Raw genomic sequence first — 17,823 nt, 5'->3', positions numbered from 1 at the left:
GCCTTTCCCAGCTCCCACAGATCTGCTGCTGGATCAAACCTCACAGCACCAACGTGTACAATACAGATACAATAACAAATACAACCAATACTGCTGAATAGCTTCGATATTGATACCCCTCCTATTCACACACACACAAAAACCGTAATGAAGAGGTAAATCTCTTTATTTAGGGAGAAGAAGGAATCCAATGTACTGACACATGAAGGCACTGCATCTCTATCCCACCTCAGCTCTGGGTGGCTGCCCCTTTAAGATTTCCGCCATTTTGCGCTCTGCCCTGCACCAAGATGGCGCCCAGACCTTCACTTTCCCTCCCTCCCCCTCTCCCCTCCTTACATCCGGACACATAAATTCCATCCCACCCTGCACGGCCTCGCCCTACGTAAAGATGGCGGCGCGTCCTTCCCCTTGCGCCCGCCTCCAAGATGGCGGCGCCCTCTTCAGCCGCTCGCTAGAGGCGGCGGCGGGGCGCTCCCCGTGTGTCCGCCTATGGCGGCCGGGTGAGGTCAGTTCCGGGGTGGGGCCGCCTCGGTGCGGACAAAAGGAGCCTGAGCCGGTGTGAGGGAGGGCGGGGGTGCGGAGGGTCGGTGCGGACAGGTGGGTACGGGCGGGGGTGGGCTGCGGCCTGGGGTGGGAGGCGGCCCGGGGGTGTGTGGGGAGCGGCCGCCATCGGTGCTTGTTGTGGGGGCGGCTGGGGCCGGTGGGGTTTGTGAATTAACTTTCTTTCCGTCTCGTTTAGTCCTAGTGTGTGTTTTAGGTCGGTGGGCACACAGGGGCGATGTGCTGTCAGTGCTATGCGGGTGTGTCGTGCTGTGGTTTGAGGCGGTGCTGAGCCCTGACAGCCGGGTGGGGAGGGAAGGAAGGTCAGCCAGTCCTCTCCTTTACCCTGTTCCTTTGCAGCACTTTGGCACGGCTCGAGTGGGAGAGCTTTGATTGTGAGCAGGTTCCTTCTGAATGTGGCAGCCCTGTTGGCTGATCCCAGCATGTTCTTGGGCTGAACATAGTAACCAATGTGTTTTTTTTTCTAGTGATGCCTCTTCCTTTTCCATCGCTTTTAGTGTCTTTCCTGCTTCTTGTTGACAAAATGCTTTCTGAAGGTCTGCAGTCCTCCCTGATTTTAAGGCTTGAAGGATCCCTCAGAGCCAGGGCTTGCTCCCTTGTCTGCTTCCCCATGCTGATATGCAGGAAGCAAGGAGAAGCTGGTGTAGTTCTTGTTGATGATGCTAAATTGCCACTGCTTTAAAAAGCTTCATGTTGGTAGATGTGTTGTGAAGAGCGGGGATAGTTGATTGAGTGTCAAATGATGCGGGATGTGTGTTTTCAGGGAGTCCCGATGCATTTAGATCTTTCCTCAAGGAGGTTAGTTTGTCTCTATTAGTTGCAGCAGTGGATCTAAGTCTCCTTTAAATGGGTTTGCAACACCTGCTTCTTGATGGCTTCTGGAACAAATGGAGATTTGCTTCCTCTTTGAAACTTAGAGTTTCTAACATCTTTCCAGCCCTCAGCATCTCTTCCTAGTTCCCAATGACCATCTAGTTTGTTCCTAGAATCTTAGACATCCTCTCCCAAACTTTGACATAACGTGGTTCCCCTGTGATCTTCCTTCTCTCTGCTGATAATCTCTGCTTGATTTCAGGGAAGCTGTTCCCATGGCGTGTGGGGAATGCAACGCTTCAGCACCTGCTCAGGATCCAGCACACAGGAACATCACCCACTTCCAGCACAGAGAGCTGAAGTGCAGATAGCAGAACCCAACTGCAGGGTAAGGGCTGCAGGCCAGTTTGGGAGTGGTGTGTTAAAGACACAAATGAAATCATGAGAACGCTGCTTAAATATAGTTGCAAAACACAAGGTGGTGATCAGATGCTTGATAAAAGAGCAAGGAGGAAAGGCGGTGCATCAGGGACAGTGGTGGTATCATTTACATCTGTGAGGCCTATGTTTTAAGGTGGGGGAAAAAAGAATCAAGTAACAATGTGTTGTATGTAAAACTGTTGCATTTACTGGTGCGTTTAGCTTCTGGCCGCATAGACCCTGACTACTTACATTAAGAAAAGTACTTTAAGGCAGTATGATTTCTGTTTATTTTGGTCAGTATTCTTCAGTTTCCAGTAAGACGATGTTTGTATTGCTATGTAAACATCTCAAACGTTTTTTTTCCATGGTTAACTTAGGAGAGCGCTGACTTGTTGCCCCTGTGGGTGGCACTTAAGCAGTGTTAAGTATTGTTAGCTGGAAACTTTGTCTCTTTGGGTCTCTGTGTTGAAAGGTAGTGCAGAGTGCCCTGCTTATCTGGAGGCTGAGAGATGCAGTCCAGATGGGTCTAACTGTGAGCAGTGGGGAGGTGCAGGTTTGTGTTCTGACAGCTCGAGGATTTGCTTTGTTGTACTGATCATACACGGTACTTGGAAGCCATAGCTTTATTAATGTAGGTCAAAAGGAATGTGCATAAATAGCTCCTTAAGATATACCAGAAGCCATGTGTTAAAATCTAATGCTTCCAGGTTTGAAATGTGGAGTGCCTGAAGCCTTTTAATGATGACTTCCCAAATGCTTTGAGTTACAACATTCTCATAAGTGCTGCAGATGTTCAGAAAGCCAGTTCCTGGCTTAGGGTGCTCTGACTTAGTATCAAAAAGTCATGGAATTCAAGTGCGAGTTACTGTGTTGCTGTGTGCAATCCTACAGGCCTTCATGAATTCTTCCACGTTCTAAAGGAGAACTTTGTTCAATTGAGTATTTAAAAGAGAAGTGAAAGTCGCTGATGTTGAATTGAGCCTTGCTGGTGTCTAGGAAAACACAGTGAAGTTGTGTGAGTGGTGGTGGAGTACAGAAAGGTTTCTACATTTTATGTGGGGCTCCTTCACGCTGGGATGTCTCACCGCTGTTTTGGTAGAGGTTAAATACAGACGTACTTTGTTGCAATGTTGCAAACCTCCTTCCTGCGTGTTTTTCCAAGTAAGTGTTTTCAAAAATAGCCTCAGTTTAGGATGTGTGTTATTGCTGAACTGGCATTTAACAGTCTCTGTTGTTTGAAGAGAATATCTTGAATGCTTCCAGGCAGCTTTTTCCCTAAGCTGTTTTGCATGCATTTTGTATTGCAAATGGCAATCCAGTTGATATAGATGGGTTACATATGGCCCTGCTGTTGCTGTTCAACTGCATTTGTAACTAAAATCTATTCAGTCAGAACCACCCTGCTGGAATAATAGTGCTTTTACCTCCTATACTAGGTTTTGTTAATGTTTGCTGTAAAATTACTGGGCAATATAAAGCTCCTCTGTGCCAAATTAGTGCACTGGACTAGTTAACAGTTTCTGCTTTAGAGTTGTGGTTTTATTGCCTCTCTCTTATCAATTAGTGAATACAGTCAGAAAATGTGCTGAGCTGGAAGTCCCAGTCACTGTTTTGAAGCCCATGGTGCTGAAGACAAGGTTGCAGGGTCAGAAGTAAGCAGGTGAATATATGCTTATTTCTCTTTCATCAGACTAAGGCAAAATATTGTTGTGCTGACAGCTGAAGTCTTGCTTTGCTCTTGTTGAAATCCTCTTTCATCTTTGGTTCATCTCTCTGGGTGTTGCCACAGCTGTTTTCATGCTAATAAATTTGTAGATGTTGTCAGTTTGTTAAGGATAAAATGTGATGATCCTTGCTTAAAAGTCTTGGCTTTGAGTCTGGTGTCGCGATTTCTCAATCTCTTGTTAGAAATGTCAGAGCTCTGCTCTGCCCACCATTTCAGTCTTAATTGAAGACAATTGTTTACCCCTTTTTTGTGTCATTTTCCAATGCTGGAATGAAATGCTGAATAGATTTCTGCAGCGGAGGGAGTGCTTGAAGCTGTTCTGCTTGTTCCAAGTTAACACTCTTGTTGTCCTTTTCTTAATCTTAAGTAGTTAATTCAACCACTTGCATTTGTTGTTACAAAGGAGTGTTTTGCAGTGTCCCATTGGGGTAAAGCCATCATAGTTTTCAAAGGCAAGCTCCAATGCCCTGTCCTTGAGGCATCTCTTCTATGATGAAGGAAATTAATTTTGGATAGCAAACCTGTGACCACACACATTCATAATTTATAAGCTGACACAGGATTTTTCTCTGGTTTGCATCACTGTAGCAAGTCATCTGATAGCATTTGAACTTCCATAGCTGTATCACACTGACATGGTCCCTGATGCCAGCATCAGTGATGCTCATAACTTCAGCAGCTGGGCTAAAACCTTGCAGAAGATGGGCAGGCCATCCAGTGTGGTTTGTTCTGATTGTGCAGATGTTCTGCCCTGTGCTTGTTAGGACAGGCTTGCTTGTGTGATAGTAAACAGGAGCTGTTGCACTTTGCTAAGAACGTGAGTCTTGCATCTGTCAGGAAGAGTCAATTAAAAGGCAGCTGTAAAGATGGTAAGAGTCCTGTCTGTAGTATAGGTGAGTTTTTTCTGTGAGCTTCAGTAAAGGTGTTCCCTGGTTAATTAGCTTCATCCTCCTGTATCTTGTGGCTTGGGTGGGGCTGAATGCTGCATTCAGCTGGTGGTTATATGAAAACCCACATAATTTACTCTGTTCAGTTTGCTGGCTGTTCCAGCAGGTGAGGAGCGTAAGTGCTGGCTGCCCCTATTCCACTGTTCTATCTGCCAGTCTGAGTAATGTGCAGTCCTTTAAATTTCATGTTTGTTTCTCTGTTTCAGAAGGCATTTTCTACAGAAGAGGCTTTATTGCAGGCAGACACAGATGTAAAGATGACAGGCTGTTGTTTGGGACTCTGGCATCTGGTTTCCTTGCTGTTTACTTCTATAAACAGTGAGGGAGAAAATCACTGGAGTATTATTCCATCTGACATCTTGGGCTTTTCCAGTTGGTCATGTGGCTGTCCCTGTTTGGAAGGTTTTCTGAGGAGTGACTGAAAGCAGCTCTGTTTTAACCTCCCTTTGCTTTCAATTCTGAGCCTAATAAACAAAGTGGGGGTGGGGGGGTGAGAGGAAAAACACAAATTACCATTCCCATTTCTGACTTGCAAAGCTCTTTACATTTCCTGGTGCATGAACAAAGAGCTCTGTGTTCTGCCCGTCTTTAGTGTTTCAGGTGGCAGCATGCTGGGGAGGGAAGCTCTGCTGTTTTGAAAGCTTATTGTAACATGTTGCAGCTCGTCAAAATCAGGGCTATAGTCTTTAGGGCACCAAGTCATTTTTCTTTACTATTATCTCCCTCTGATACTGTCAGCACACAAACACCTCCCTTGTTCTCTGGGCTTCTGAGAGGTAAGGAACTGTCGGCAGTGCTTGACTGCTGCTTTGCAGTCTGAGATTTAAGAATGTGTGATAAAACCTAAAGGTTTGCAATTGTCCAGTATACAATACATCTTGTCTAGCTATTTAAATTTGTTTTATGAGATTGCCTGCCTTGGGTGCTGCATCCCACTAAAGGTAAGGATTTATCTGCTTTCAAGGAGAGGTCCTGGAAGTGACAGATAGAAACTGAGGAAATTCTTGGGCACGTCATGAGATCTTGCATGTAATCCTGTTTTGCCAGTGGCTGTTTGCGACATGATGGTCAGCAGAAGGAAGAAAGGAAAGAGGAGGATGGATAAAGTATTCAGCAAATAATGAGTCAAGCTGATGACATACCAGCCAGTGAAACTAAACAATGATGTTTCTGTTCACTTTGTCTCTAGCTGAGTATGCTGGTCAGCAGGTACAGGCAGGAATTGCAAGCACAGCTCAGCCAGGTATTTGTCAGCAATAATTCTGTCTTTGCATGTTGAGGTGATTGTTGGTTTTAATAGGGAAATTCCTCTAAGGAGAGGAGCCTTGTGCTCTTGCAGTCGCTCTGTTCATTCCTTGGTCATCTTAAGTATCACAGGAGTCTTGCATCTTTTGAAGAGGATTTGTGCTCTCGGCTCTGGTCTTTACTGCTTAAGATACATGCTACAATACAAGGTTTTTGTTAGCTGGATAAGTTTATTCTTGTTTCTGAATGATTTTATTGTTTAGATGTTGTGTGCTCAGGATGTCCCTGTTATTTTAAGCAAAACTGAAGCCCTCAAAGGTGATGGCACTTCTAAAGTGAGAAGTGGGAGACTGCTCAGAGAAGTTGCATGGTGAATCAGTATGGAGTGTGAAAGCGGAAACACCTTTGAGACAGATGCACACTTGTAAGATTTCTTCTGTGTGCAATTCCTAGAGCTTGCCTAATTAATTATACCTTTGGAAAACTTCCTTATGCTTCTGATAAGTAGACAGGGCTTGAGATATGATGTTCCTACCTGTTGGCTCATGCAGCATGGTTCCTATAGGCAGAATTGTATTGTGCAGGGCAGCATTGGGTAGCAAAGGTAAGCCCTGAGAATCTGACTTCTTGAAGTTAGTCTGCTGTCATCAATCCCAGCAGCAAAACTGCCTGCCTGAATCCAGATGGGAGTGTTGCAACCAGAATCACGCTTTAAAACGATGATGAAATGGGGTCTACGAGATAATGACACTTGTTTTGCTGCAGAACAGTCATCAGGTCTTTCAGGAACTAGAATGGATTGCATATGTGGGAAATCTGCTTGAAGAGGGTGGTGACTCTCTCCCTTGGTTTCCCAAGGTTTTGGTGGTCAATTTTCCCTTTTACCACAGATGCTGCAAGTAAGATTAGATAAGACCTGAGGAACTCCAGTTTCTGTAAGATGACCCTTTGCTTTATTGCTTTTCATCTGGGACTTGAACAGAACCTCCACGGCTGCCAGGAGGAGTGGGAACTGCTGAGAATGTCCTTTTCTTCACGCAGTGACCCTATCATTGTTACTGGAGGGCAGGGGATTTCCTGCTCCACCACACCAGGGTTTAACTGTTGATACGGAGCTGTAACAGGCTGTCGTGGGACATTCAAACAGATGATTTGTTAGCTGTCTTGTAGCTGCACAATGTAAAGGCAGATTTCCTATCCCATGTGGATGGTAAATAGGATTAGGGAGCCTGTTGCCCTATTTTTTTTTGCTTTCCTTCCTAGCTGTCGTGAGATACAAACCAAAGTAAACACAGGGTAGGTTTATTGCAAAAAAGGAATGAGATATTTCTTAGACTGAGGAAAAACTGGTAACGCAGCGCTCAGCTTGGGTCTGGAAAATGCCTTAACCATGAGACTCTGCTTCCTGAGAAGTTCACCTCTATTTCATAACCATTCTGTGGACAGCTGTGAAGGACCTAATTCCTGCTAAAGCTTCACTGCCAGGAGTGAAGAAGCACTGGAGGGAAGAAGAAAGGATCATTGGGGAGAAGTGGTATTTAGACAAGAGAAAGAAAGGGGATGAGAATCTTTTTCCCCTGATGTAAGGCTGGAGGAGTAGGAAGGTGTTTAAGTAGGGAGCAGTTCTTTAATGAACAGCACCAGAGTTCTCCCTATTTAGTGTCTCTAGGGAGCTTGAGTTTGTGTTAGGAGGGGCTTCCTTTGCAGTTCTGGTCTGGAAGTTAATTTTAAATACAAATTCCTGTTCTACAAAAGCAGATGGTGTGGTCACTCTGCTTGGCTCAGCCAATGGTATATAAAAAGCTGCTATCAAGCCCATAGCTCCCCAGGGCTTTTCAGGACAGCCTGTACGAATGCTGCCTCATGGGCTGAGGAAGTAGGATTGAACTTTTGTTCTTCCTCTGTTACAGTTGATAGGAGTCTCAAAATGACAAAGATTTGTGTTTGTCCTCCTGAAGATTGCTAGTAAGTATAATGCGATATTACTGCTTTTTCAGCATCATTAGAACAAGCCATAATGACTTCATGTACTTCACTTGTGTTGCCTGTCAGATACAGGGGATGCTTTGTGTGTTTGCACTTACAGATGTGGGGTGTGTGGGTTTTCTGTGGCTTGTTCCTTCTGGAGGAAGACAGAACAAGCTCTGCCATGAGGTCTCTCTTCCCAGAACCTTTTCATTTCCTTTGTGACTCTTAAATCCCAGCTGAGATGAACTCTAGGTGGGAGTGGTTGCTCAGGGAAGTGAATTCTTATATTAAGTATGTTTCCCTTCTCCTGTGCTTCTGAAGTGAAGAAAACAAAGAGCAGCTGTTAGAGGATTTCAGAAGTGAGCCTGTCTGTAGGCAAGTACTGTTTCTTTGGGAAGTTGATGCAGAGGTGGAGAGCCAAAACTTCTTCCTGTGGAAGGAAAAGGGATGATATCAAGCAACTTCTTGTTCTTTTCCAGTTTTCTTAATCAAATATGAGTTGCGTCAATGTAGCGGTTCTAGGAAGTAGAACTAATGCTTGTAAATCCTCTTCCTTGCCTCTGCAATTGGAGAGCTACAGAGATGTAGAGCTATTTCTTAGCTCTGTGATAGAGTAACAAACACGTGACAATTGTGCTGTGTGTGTGGATTTTCTCTGAGTATGCTGTCGAATTCCTTTGGCACTGACATGATATCCTTAGATAAAGCTGAAAGCTTCCAATGACTCGTCTGTCGGAGGAGTTAAAGTTAGTCTTTCAATGTGAATTTTTCACCTGCAGACTGCTAATGACAAGTACAAGTTCTGATGCCTTGTAACTACTCACCTATGAGGGTACTCAGTTTTGTTTGTATCCAAGTGATTTGAAACTAGGACTTAATTCAGTTTTGCTTTGCCAGCACATAAAATGTGAGTTTCCTGATACCCTCCAGAAGAACAGAACAAGAGTTTTAGTAATGGCTGCTTCTGTTTTCCTTTCAGGTGGTGAATCATGATTCCAGTCACTGAATTGCGATACTTTGCTGACACTCAGCCAGCATACCGCATCCTGAAGCCATGGTGGGACGTATTCACAGACTACATTTCCATAGTGATGCTGATGATCGCGGTGTTTGGAGGGACACTTCAGGTCACCCAGGACAAAATGATTTGTTTGCCCTGTAAATGGATTACCAAAGACTCTTGCAATGACACTGTCAGAGGATGGACAGCTGTAACCCCAGAGCGTATATACTATAACTCTAGTCTCGTTCCCTCTGCTGATACAGGGCCTACAGGGATCCAATATGATTTGGATCGGCACCAGTATAACTATGTGGATGCGGTGTGTTATGAGAACCGCCTTCACTGGTTTGCCAAGTATTTTCCTTATCTGGTGCTGCTACATACTCTTATCTTCCTGGCTTGCAGCAACTTCTGGTTCAAATTTCCAAGGACCAGCTCCAAGCTGGAGCATTTTGTGTCTATTTTGCTTAAGTGTTTTGACTCTCCATGGACAACAAGGGCATTATCTGAGACGGTGGTGGAAGAGAGCGATACCAAGCCAGCATTTGGGAAAATGAATGGCTCCATGGACAAGAAATCCTCCACAGTCAGTGAGGATGTGGAAGCCACTGTTCCCATGCTGCAGAGAACAAAGTCTCGAATTGAACAAGGAATTGTGGACCGATCTGAGACAGGTGTCTTGGACAAAAAGGAAGGTGAACAGGCCAAAGCACTCTTTGAAAAAGTGAAGAAGTTCCGCACGCATGTGGAAGAGGGAGATATAGTGTATCGCCTCTACATGAGACAGACCATCATCAAAGTAATCAAGTTCATTCTCATCATCTGCTATACCGTTTATTATGTCAATAACATAACATTTGATGTTGACTGTAAGGTGGACATTGAGAGCTTGACTGGCTACAGGATGTATCGCTGTGCTCATCCTTTGGCCACTCTCTTTAAAATCTTGGCATCTTTCTATATCAGCTTGGTGGTAGTCTATGGCTTGATCTGCATGTACACCCTCTGGTGGATGCTGAGGCGATCGCTCAAGAAATACTCCTTTGAGTCTATCCGTGAGGAGAGCAGTTACAGTGACATTCCTGATGTGAAAAATGACTTTGCTTTTATGCTCCATCTGATCGATCAGTATGACCCCCTGTATTCAAAGCGCTTTGCTGTTTTTCTGTCGGAGGTGAGTGAGAACAAGCTGCGGCAGCTGAACCTCAATAATGAGTGGACTTTGGAGAAGCTGCGGCAGAGGATCACCAAGAACTCTCAGGATAAGCTGGAACTGCATCTGTTCATGTTGAGTGGCATTCCTGACACGGTCTTTGACCTCATAGAGCTGGAGGTCTTGAAGCTGGAGCTTATCCCTGATGTCACCATTCCCCCAAGCATCGCTCAGCTCACCAGCCTTAAGGAACTATGGCTTTACCACACTGCTGCCAAAATTGAGGCTCCAGCCCTGGCCTTCTTGAGGGAGAATTTGAAATCTCTCCACATCAAGTTCACAGACATTAAGGAGATTCCTCTTTGGATTTATAGCCTGAAGACACTAGAAGAGCTTCATCTGACGGGGAATCTGAGTGCTGAAAACAACCGGTACATTGTAATAGATGGACTGAGGGAGCTGAAGAGGCTGAAGGTGTTGAGGTTGAAGAGTAACCTCACCAAGCTGCCACAGGTGGTGACAGATGTTGGTGTGCATCTTCAGAAGCTTTCCATCAACAACGAGGGCACCAAGCTCATTGTTCTCAACAGCCTTAAGAAAATGGTCAACCTGACAGAGCTGGAGCTGATCCGCTGTGACTTGGAGCGCATTCCTCACTCCATCTTTAGCCTTCACAATCTGCAGGAGATAGACCTGAAGGACAATAACCTCAAGACCATTGAGGAAATCATCAGCTTCCAGCACTTACATCGTCTCACTTGCCTTAAATTGTGGTACAACCACATTGCCTACATCCCCATGCAAATAGGCAACCTCACCAATTTAGAGCGCCTTTACCTGAACCGTAACAAGATCGAAAAGATTCCTACCCAGCTCTTCTATTGCAGAAAACTTCGGTATTTGGATCTCAGCCACAACAACTTGACTTCCATACCGCCAGACATAGGACTGCTTCAGAACCTGCAGAACCTGGCTGTGACAGCCAACAGGGTAAGTGCACAGGAGTCTGAATGTTCCTTTGTGAGCACAGGTAATTCTGGTGCGTTTGCTATCTATAGGATTCAATGTGTTACAGTGGTGTGTGAGATATTCCTGGTACTGCTGTTCTGTTTAAATTTTTCAAGCTTTAGCTTTTCTTTCTGAGGGTTTTATCTCCTGCAAATAACTCCAGGGGTAATTCTTTTGTTGAACAGCTCTTGTAGCATTTATTATTATTTTTTCTTACAGGAAATTGCTTTGAAGTGGCAGTTGGAGACTGTTTCCTAAAGCCTGTCACTTGTTTCTCTGCAGCTGGAAGCTTGTATTCCCTAGATTGATATCAGCTTTGGTCTTAAAATGGAGGTCTAAGAAACTAGTCTTAATGCAGTACTATTCATTGTACTTCAGGAGCACAAGGGCTGGTAGGAAGGCATTTCCCAATCTGTGATCATTTGATTGTGTGTTGCTGTGTCACATAGCACTTGACAGCACCAATAACGATGGCTGAATTTAGCTGTTTTTAATTGGTCTTGACTCGTCCCTGCTTTTGGTTGGACTTAACTTCATTCAGAATTAATTACAATTCCATTTAGCTGTGTCATGGTTATAATTCATAATTCAAGGTTAAAAAAGAGACATGGTTCTGTATAAAGGCAAATGATAATGTTTATGATGAGGCTTTGAATTTATTGGAGCATGTTGACAGTTGTACTCACGTAGTGTCTGCTCCAGGTAATGGAGTACATCGAAATCTACCATATCTAATACGTAATGAAAGCATACAAGAAGGCTTTTAGCCTTCCTGTGAGATGCAAAGAATAACATTTAAAAAGGTTGATACAGTAAGATCTCAAAGCTGAGAGGTGCCAAGTAGTTGAGACCTGCTGGTGTGGTGGTGCTCTGAGAGGAGATGGGGAAGAATGGCCAGTGGGAGAGCTGTGTTGGGAGGCCTTATACTGTATAACTCCTTACTTCAGGAGCACTCCTTATGGTAGAGAGCAGGAGCTCGCTTAAGGAAGGCAGCTGAGAGCTTTGTAAACAGTGAGATGTGTGCCCTTGTTATTGTCTTATGAGTGTGTGTCCTATTAGGTAACTTCATCTGTAATTGATCTTTTTTTTTCCCTTCAGATCGAGAATCTCCCACCAGAGCTGTTCCAGTGCAGGAAGCTGAGAACCTTGAACCTGGGAAACAATGTGCTGCAGTCACTCCCATCCCGTGTTGGAGAGCTGACAAACCTATCACAGATAGAGCTGCGAGGGAACCGCTTGGAGTGCCTGCCAGTGGAGCTGGGAGAGTGTCCTCTGCTGAAACGCAGCGGGCTTGTGGTGGAGGAGGACTTGTTCAACACGCTGCCCTTGGAAGTCAAAGAGCGGCTGTGGAGGGCAGACAAAGAACAAGCCTGAGCCCCTGAAAGAAGGGGAGGAACCTCTGACCAACAAGAAGGAAACACAAGGCCATTCCAGTCCCCTTTATCCCAGATCCTTCCCTTCCTCCTCTCCAGTCACTATCAAACTAGCCAAGGAGTCCCTGAACAATCATGACTCTGAGGCTGCTTCTTGCCTCAGGATGTGGAAAGCTTGGGATCAGGATGAGGATCAAGACAGGTTTAGATGGCTCCTGAGCAAGGACCAGTGGGAGTAAGAGGTGTTGCTGCTGTTTTGGACAGGAAACGGAGTGAAGTGGGTGGTGCTGGTGAAACCTCTGAATGGAGGAGAAAAGGAAACGTGGGGGTTGCTGCCTTACTTCAAATGGGGATTATAGTGTCAGGGAATGAGTGTCCTGCAAGCAATGATCAAGAGTCTAGGAAACTTCCTGTACCTCCATGTCTGTGACACCTGCCACTAATCCCCTCCAATTAGGCAGTTCAGTAAGTGAGGCCCCACAGACTGGTTGGGATAGGATACAGAGAGTTGATTCTTTTACCTAGATGCTGGCACTGGGATTTTGGGGGGTGAATTTATCTCAGCCATCAATTTGGATGCAGGATTGTGTTTGGTTACTAATTGTCGTTTCCCCCTTATGTTTGACACCCTGTTGTCTTCCCCTGGGGAAGGAGTTCTCCCCCCAGAACTCCATCTGTGCATTAGAGATTGTACTTTTTTTTAGCAGTTTCAAGTCACTCGTACTGACGAGTTAATCACATAGCATCCTTTTCTCCAGTGGATGCTTTGGAGGCCCAAACTGAAATAATTCCAGGCATGTAGCCTGTTCCGAAATGGTTAGAATACAAATTATCTGGATAATATGAAAGATCTGGATTGAAAGCAGTCTCATCTGTTCTCCCGGAAGCACTGAGTAGCTTCATGATCTTGGCTTTTAAAGTTTTTAAGCTGCTTTTACATGACAGAGTATCAGGAACTTAACAAATGCAAACATAAAACCAGTGTGTCAAGGCATCCCCTGGGGTTAGCAGTGATAATAGAAAAGAGGAATAACTCAGTTTTCCTCTGCCCCTGCCCATTCAGCTGTTAGATTTGTTGCCAATTTTTTTTTTTAAGAACAAAAACTTCAGATCTGCTTAATTTTTTTTTTTGTTGTCTTTCACCCTTCAGCAGATGTCAGTTCCTGTTAACCTCTTGTGTTAAGCAAGAGGCTAACGCTGGTTGAACTTAATACTGGAAAAGTAACCTGTCCTATTCTTCCCTGTTTTATTCCCCCATTGTTAAGGAGCAGTATGAGAATCCTCTGAGGTCTGATTTCCAGATCCCTTGAACAGAGCAATCTTTATTGAAACAAGTCTGACCTGTTTGGTGTTGTTTGACAAAACCCTGCACAGGGTAGATAACCTGTGATAGCTGCTGCTACTCATGTCTGGAGGTGGAGTGGTTAAGGTGTGTCTCCAGCACACCCTGGGTCTGCCCTTTTCCATCAGAAGGAATAGGAGGCTCGTGGACTGCAGGTCCTGGTTGCAATACTCCGCATCAAGCCAACAGGTCGTCTCCAAGGTGGAGTGCTGCAAACAGGCACGGAATGTTTGGAGGCTTCCTGTGTGCACAAAGGGAGGAAGCTGCAGCCATCTCTGAAGCAGTTCCCGACAAACTGCCAGTGGGAGTGCTGGCTTAGCAAAGCCTGATGATCCCTTGGATGTTGGTGCAATAGGGCGCCATGGTTTTCCTCATGAGATGTAAGATATGATATATAGACACTAAACATACTGAAACCATGAACAATGTTAACTGGGCTCTGGATTTGTTGATGTTCAGATGCTTAAATAAAGCTGTATTAAAATCTAGGAAATCTGTTTATAAAACTGCTTTTAAGGAAGATGTAAATTCTGCCTCCCTTAGTTCACTGTTAAGCTTTAAACAGCCCAGAGGAATAATATAATTTTCTTTATCTGGAAGGCAAGGCACTGTTCCTAACAGGGTTAGTGTTCAAATTATGTTAGAGTTGGAGCCACTGCCAAATTGATGGGAAACAATGTTATTCCAAAATGCGCTGCATCACAGCAAGCACTGTTGCTCAAAGTGTTGGTGCTGCTGCATTTTGGATTGCATTCATATACACAAGCATTTTGAATTGGTGGGGCAGGAACTGCAAGGTGGACTTAGCACAGCTTGGGTAAGGCAGGAATGGCTTTAGGCTTAGCTACAGCAGTACTGTTTTCCAGGCACTTTCTCATAGGGGCTGTTTGGATAGTGAAGGAAACCTTATTCCTTATTCTGTGCCAAAAGATTGTGCTGGAGTGTAATGGCAATTGGATGGAGAGGCTTGAGGTCTGTGTTGTATTCAAGGCCACTGGGTAGTCTGTTTACAACATGTGTAAAGGCTAGACAGGGCTGAAAGGCAATGTACCTCATAGGATTTTAACCTAGCTTACAGGGACAGTTTTCTCCTGTGTGTCTAGGTCATTGTAGATGAATGCATTAACTCTTGATTCTACATATGTCACATATACAAACTAAGCTTTGTGCAGCTAGGCCAGAAGTTTCTATAAGCAAGCAGCTCCTGCTTTTATGCTGTAGTGCTTCTAGAAGCTTGCCCATCTCCTGAGCTCTGCAGTGTATCTCAGTGCCGAATCCATAGGAGAAATGGACAATAGGCTATTCTGCTACCAGTGAACCTCTGACTTCTTATCAAATGACAGCTCTACTTCTGCTGCTTGCTGAGTAGGAACTGCCCTATGCCTGAGATCTACAAAGCAATTTTAAGACAGGCCAGTATTGATCGTGCATGGAAACACTAGCTTTATGCTCCTTTTTCAATATTCAGAGCTCAGTTTTTCAGTCGTGGCTGTTAGGGCTTGAGATATCTCAATGCTGCCACTCAGAAAGCTAAGTAGTCTGATAGCTTCTTGTACCAGAAACACAGGTGGCACAAGAATACATTGCCATTCTGGAAGACAGCAATATTTACCTGCTCCTGACACGTGCTTCTTGGTCTTCCATGAAAGATATAGTGATTTCATAGCATTGGTTTATATGATGAAATGGAGGAAGCTTTAAAACATGAAGGGTAGGATCTGAAACGGGAGGTCCTGAATACGTTTACGACTCAGACCTCCTGTAAAGCTCAACCCACAGCAAAGTGATTCACTCCACTTCCCATACCTGCCTGGATTGCTCAGTCTGAGGGATGAGCTTACATCAACAATCCTTCCTCGTTTCTAAGTGTTCAGTCAGTATATACTGTTTTTTTCCTTCAATCTGTCAAACTGAATCTTTGCTTTTTCTGACATAGATCTGTATGTTCAGGAAGAAAAGCTCTCGCCGTAAGCAGACAATCAGCAGGTCAGTGTCTTGTTATCCTGGCCTGTCTTTTCAAAGCACTCTAGTTGGTAGCAAAACAGATTTATTAGCTGCTAAATCATAAAACAACTTGAATTAAAACCATTTCCTTAATAGCACTGCTGAGCTGAATGAATTCTTGGACCCCTTGTTGATCTTGAGCATGCTCCCCCCATGCTATGACCAGAGGTTAGTAAGACAGAATTCTACCTTTGACTCCAACTACCCCCAAAAATTAGTAAGTTACAGTGGATTATTTGAACCACCTGTAAGGTGGGTGCTACCAAACCCATTAAATGTGTTAAAACTTGCTGTATCTCCGAAACTATGCACTGGAATGTTAGATGAAGTTTCTCTTCCGGGTTGTTTTCTGACTTCATGTTTTGGTCCGTAGTGAACTCAGCAGTGGGAATGAATTCACTCCATCGGTCTGAATGGTGAAATGTAAGCCCAATACAAGCTGTTACAGGTATCAATTGTGATGTGCTGTTCTTTGGTATTAATTGTCACTTCTTGAATGTCCTACCTCATTTTTTATTTCTCTTATTACCATTTCTACACTCCACTTAGCTAATTTCATTTTAATTAAAGCAAACGCTTGGTGTCGTTACCATAAATAGTATTAAGTGGCTTTCTGTTGCTGAACCACCCCAAGGTCCTCTTCTTCTTGTATGAATGTCAGATCAATGACACATCCTTTACAGGAGATGATACATATGGGGGAAAAGCTCTTATTGATTTCAGAGTCACAGGACTGTAGGAGCTGGAAGGGGTCTCTAGAGATCATCTAATCCAACCACCCTGCAAAGCTCAGCCTTTCTTCATACAGGAGATGCTCCAGGCCCTGCACCATCTTTGTGGCCCAGTGCTGGACCCTCTCCAGGAGATCCCTGCCTCTTTTGTACAGGGGAGCCCAGAATTGGACACAATGCTCCAGGTGAGGCCTCATGAGGGCAGAGCAGAGGGGGAGGATCACCTCCCTTGACGTGCTGGCCACACTCTTTTTAATGCACCCCAGGATGCCATTTAACAGCTGTGACATCATTTCCCTTTTTCCACTTCAGAAAGAGGCTCCCATGATTTGATTTCTGGTTGGTTTATTTTCAGTCCTTCAGAGGAACAACAGTCTTTTCCTTGGTAGCTGTGCCTTTAGAGGCACATTAAGGTGAGCTCTCTACTGAGGTGTTGTTCCTTGTGCTCCTGTATTTATCTCTGCCTGAAGCCAGCTGTTCCCTCTGGCTCTTCTTTTGTTTGAGGGCATGGGGAAGTTTCTTAACTACTGGTTAACTTCTCTCACTGCAGACCAACATTGTTGTACCATAAGTGGTAGCATCATCTGCTTTGGAATGTTACCCTCAATAAGGTTGTGTGAATGATAAATGGGAAAACTCATTTAGGTTTCATTTGGATTTATTTTCTTTTTCCTTGCATTGCATTTAAAAATGATTTATTCTTTTTACTGCTTACCATGCATTCAGTGGTCTTAATAAAAACGTGCCAAAACGTGTTCCTGTCCTATCTGCATTGTAACAGTGCATGAGGCAGAACTGGACACTATCAGACTTGAACCTTTTCCTTGCCATCCCTCCAGCTGCAGTGTTGGATTAATGTTAAACTCTGTAGGTAGCATTAAATCCTTTGGAAATCTCATCTGAAATCCCTTTGTGAAAGTAACTGTGCTTGAGATGTTGGATCCCAGAAATGAAGGTGAACTCTGTGTGCGTTCACACAAAGGCTTAATTGGGAATGTCTGGAAATACCCTTCCATTCTTTCCTATCTTTCCTTTAAAGGAAATTCATAGGACAATGGGGAGAATTTTTCCAGGCTAAACTTAATGACAAGGGGGCTAACGGGCCTGAGTCATCTACAGCTGACAGATGCATCCATTTAAGTAAGGCACTACTCCCAGCTTAGAAACAGCTTGCTCCCATTCTGTAGATGCACTCGCAGGGCTGTGGTTTGGCATATGCAGGACCTGTGCTTGGTGTAACATTGGCTCTGTATGTGGGATTGCAGCTGATGAGCAGCAGCTCCCCAGTAAGCACCGAAGGCTGCTATTGTTGTCCTCTGAGAGATGTATAAGACCGGACACTTGAACAGAATAAAAGTTGAACTTTTTAATTTGCCTTTTCCTTTTATGTCTGCTTTCTTTTAAGCTGTGTGTGAAGGTGCTTCGCCCCTGCCCACCTCACTCCTCAGAAGACAGATTTTCTGTGTAGCTCACTTAGTTCCAGTGCTGTACTATGAGTCTGTACCATGGTGATGGAGCAGCCA

The 17,823-nt window shown here is 44.4% G+C and overlaps 1 protein-coding gene across 5 annotated transcripts; it reads left to right on the top strand.

Annotated features, from left to right (window-relative positions):
- The first annotated feature begins 390 nt into the window (after positions 1-390).
- LRRC8A (leucine rich repeat containing 8 VRAC subunit A) lies at positions 391-17,675 on the top strand. Of its 5 annotated transcripts, none has more exons than XM_015878916.3 (4): positions 391-508; positions 1,640-1,765; positions 8,666-10,832; positions 11,949-17,675. In XM_015878916.3, exons 3-4 carry the CDS (start codon positions 8,676-8,678, stop codon positions 12,222-12,224), a joined length of 2,433 nt encoding a protein of 810 aa, XP_015734402.1. In that variant the 5' UTR covers positions 391-508; positions 1,640-1,765; positions 8,666-8,675; the 3' UTR covers positions 12,225-17,675. The 5 variants fall into 5 exon arrangements, with proteins under 5 accessions (XP_015734402.1, XP_015734401.1, XP_085377540.1 ...); XM_015878915.2 differs by lacking the exon at positions 391-508 and adding an exon at positions 568-600; XM_085521414.1 differs by lacking the exons at positions 391-508; positions 1,640-1,765 and adding an exon at positions 568-600.
- Positions 17,676-17,823: the final 148 nt, after the last annotated feature.

Source organism: Coturnix japonica, chromosome 21 (assembly GCF_054131305.1).
Source record: "Coturnix japonica strain WE chromosome 21, WE-NBRP24, whole genome shotgun sequence".
Lineage (NCBI taxonomy): Eukaryota > Metazoa > Chordata > Aves > Galliformes > Phasianidae > Coturnix > Coturnix japonica.
Note: the sequence above shows the minus strand (reverse complement) of the source record. Positions and strands in the feature narration are given on the sequence as shown.

What these genes read in the sequence shown, in the direction of transcription:
- LRRC8A (XM_015878916.3), top strand. Translation starts at nt 8,676, where the DNA reads ATGATTCCAGTCACTGAATTGCGATACTTTGCTGACACTCAGCCAGCA. An exon ending in TGGCTGTGACAGCCAACAGG is followed by an intron (nt 10,833 to 11,948) that starts GTAAGTGCACAG and finishes TTTTCCCTTCAG; the next exon opens with ATCGAGAATCTCCCACCAGA.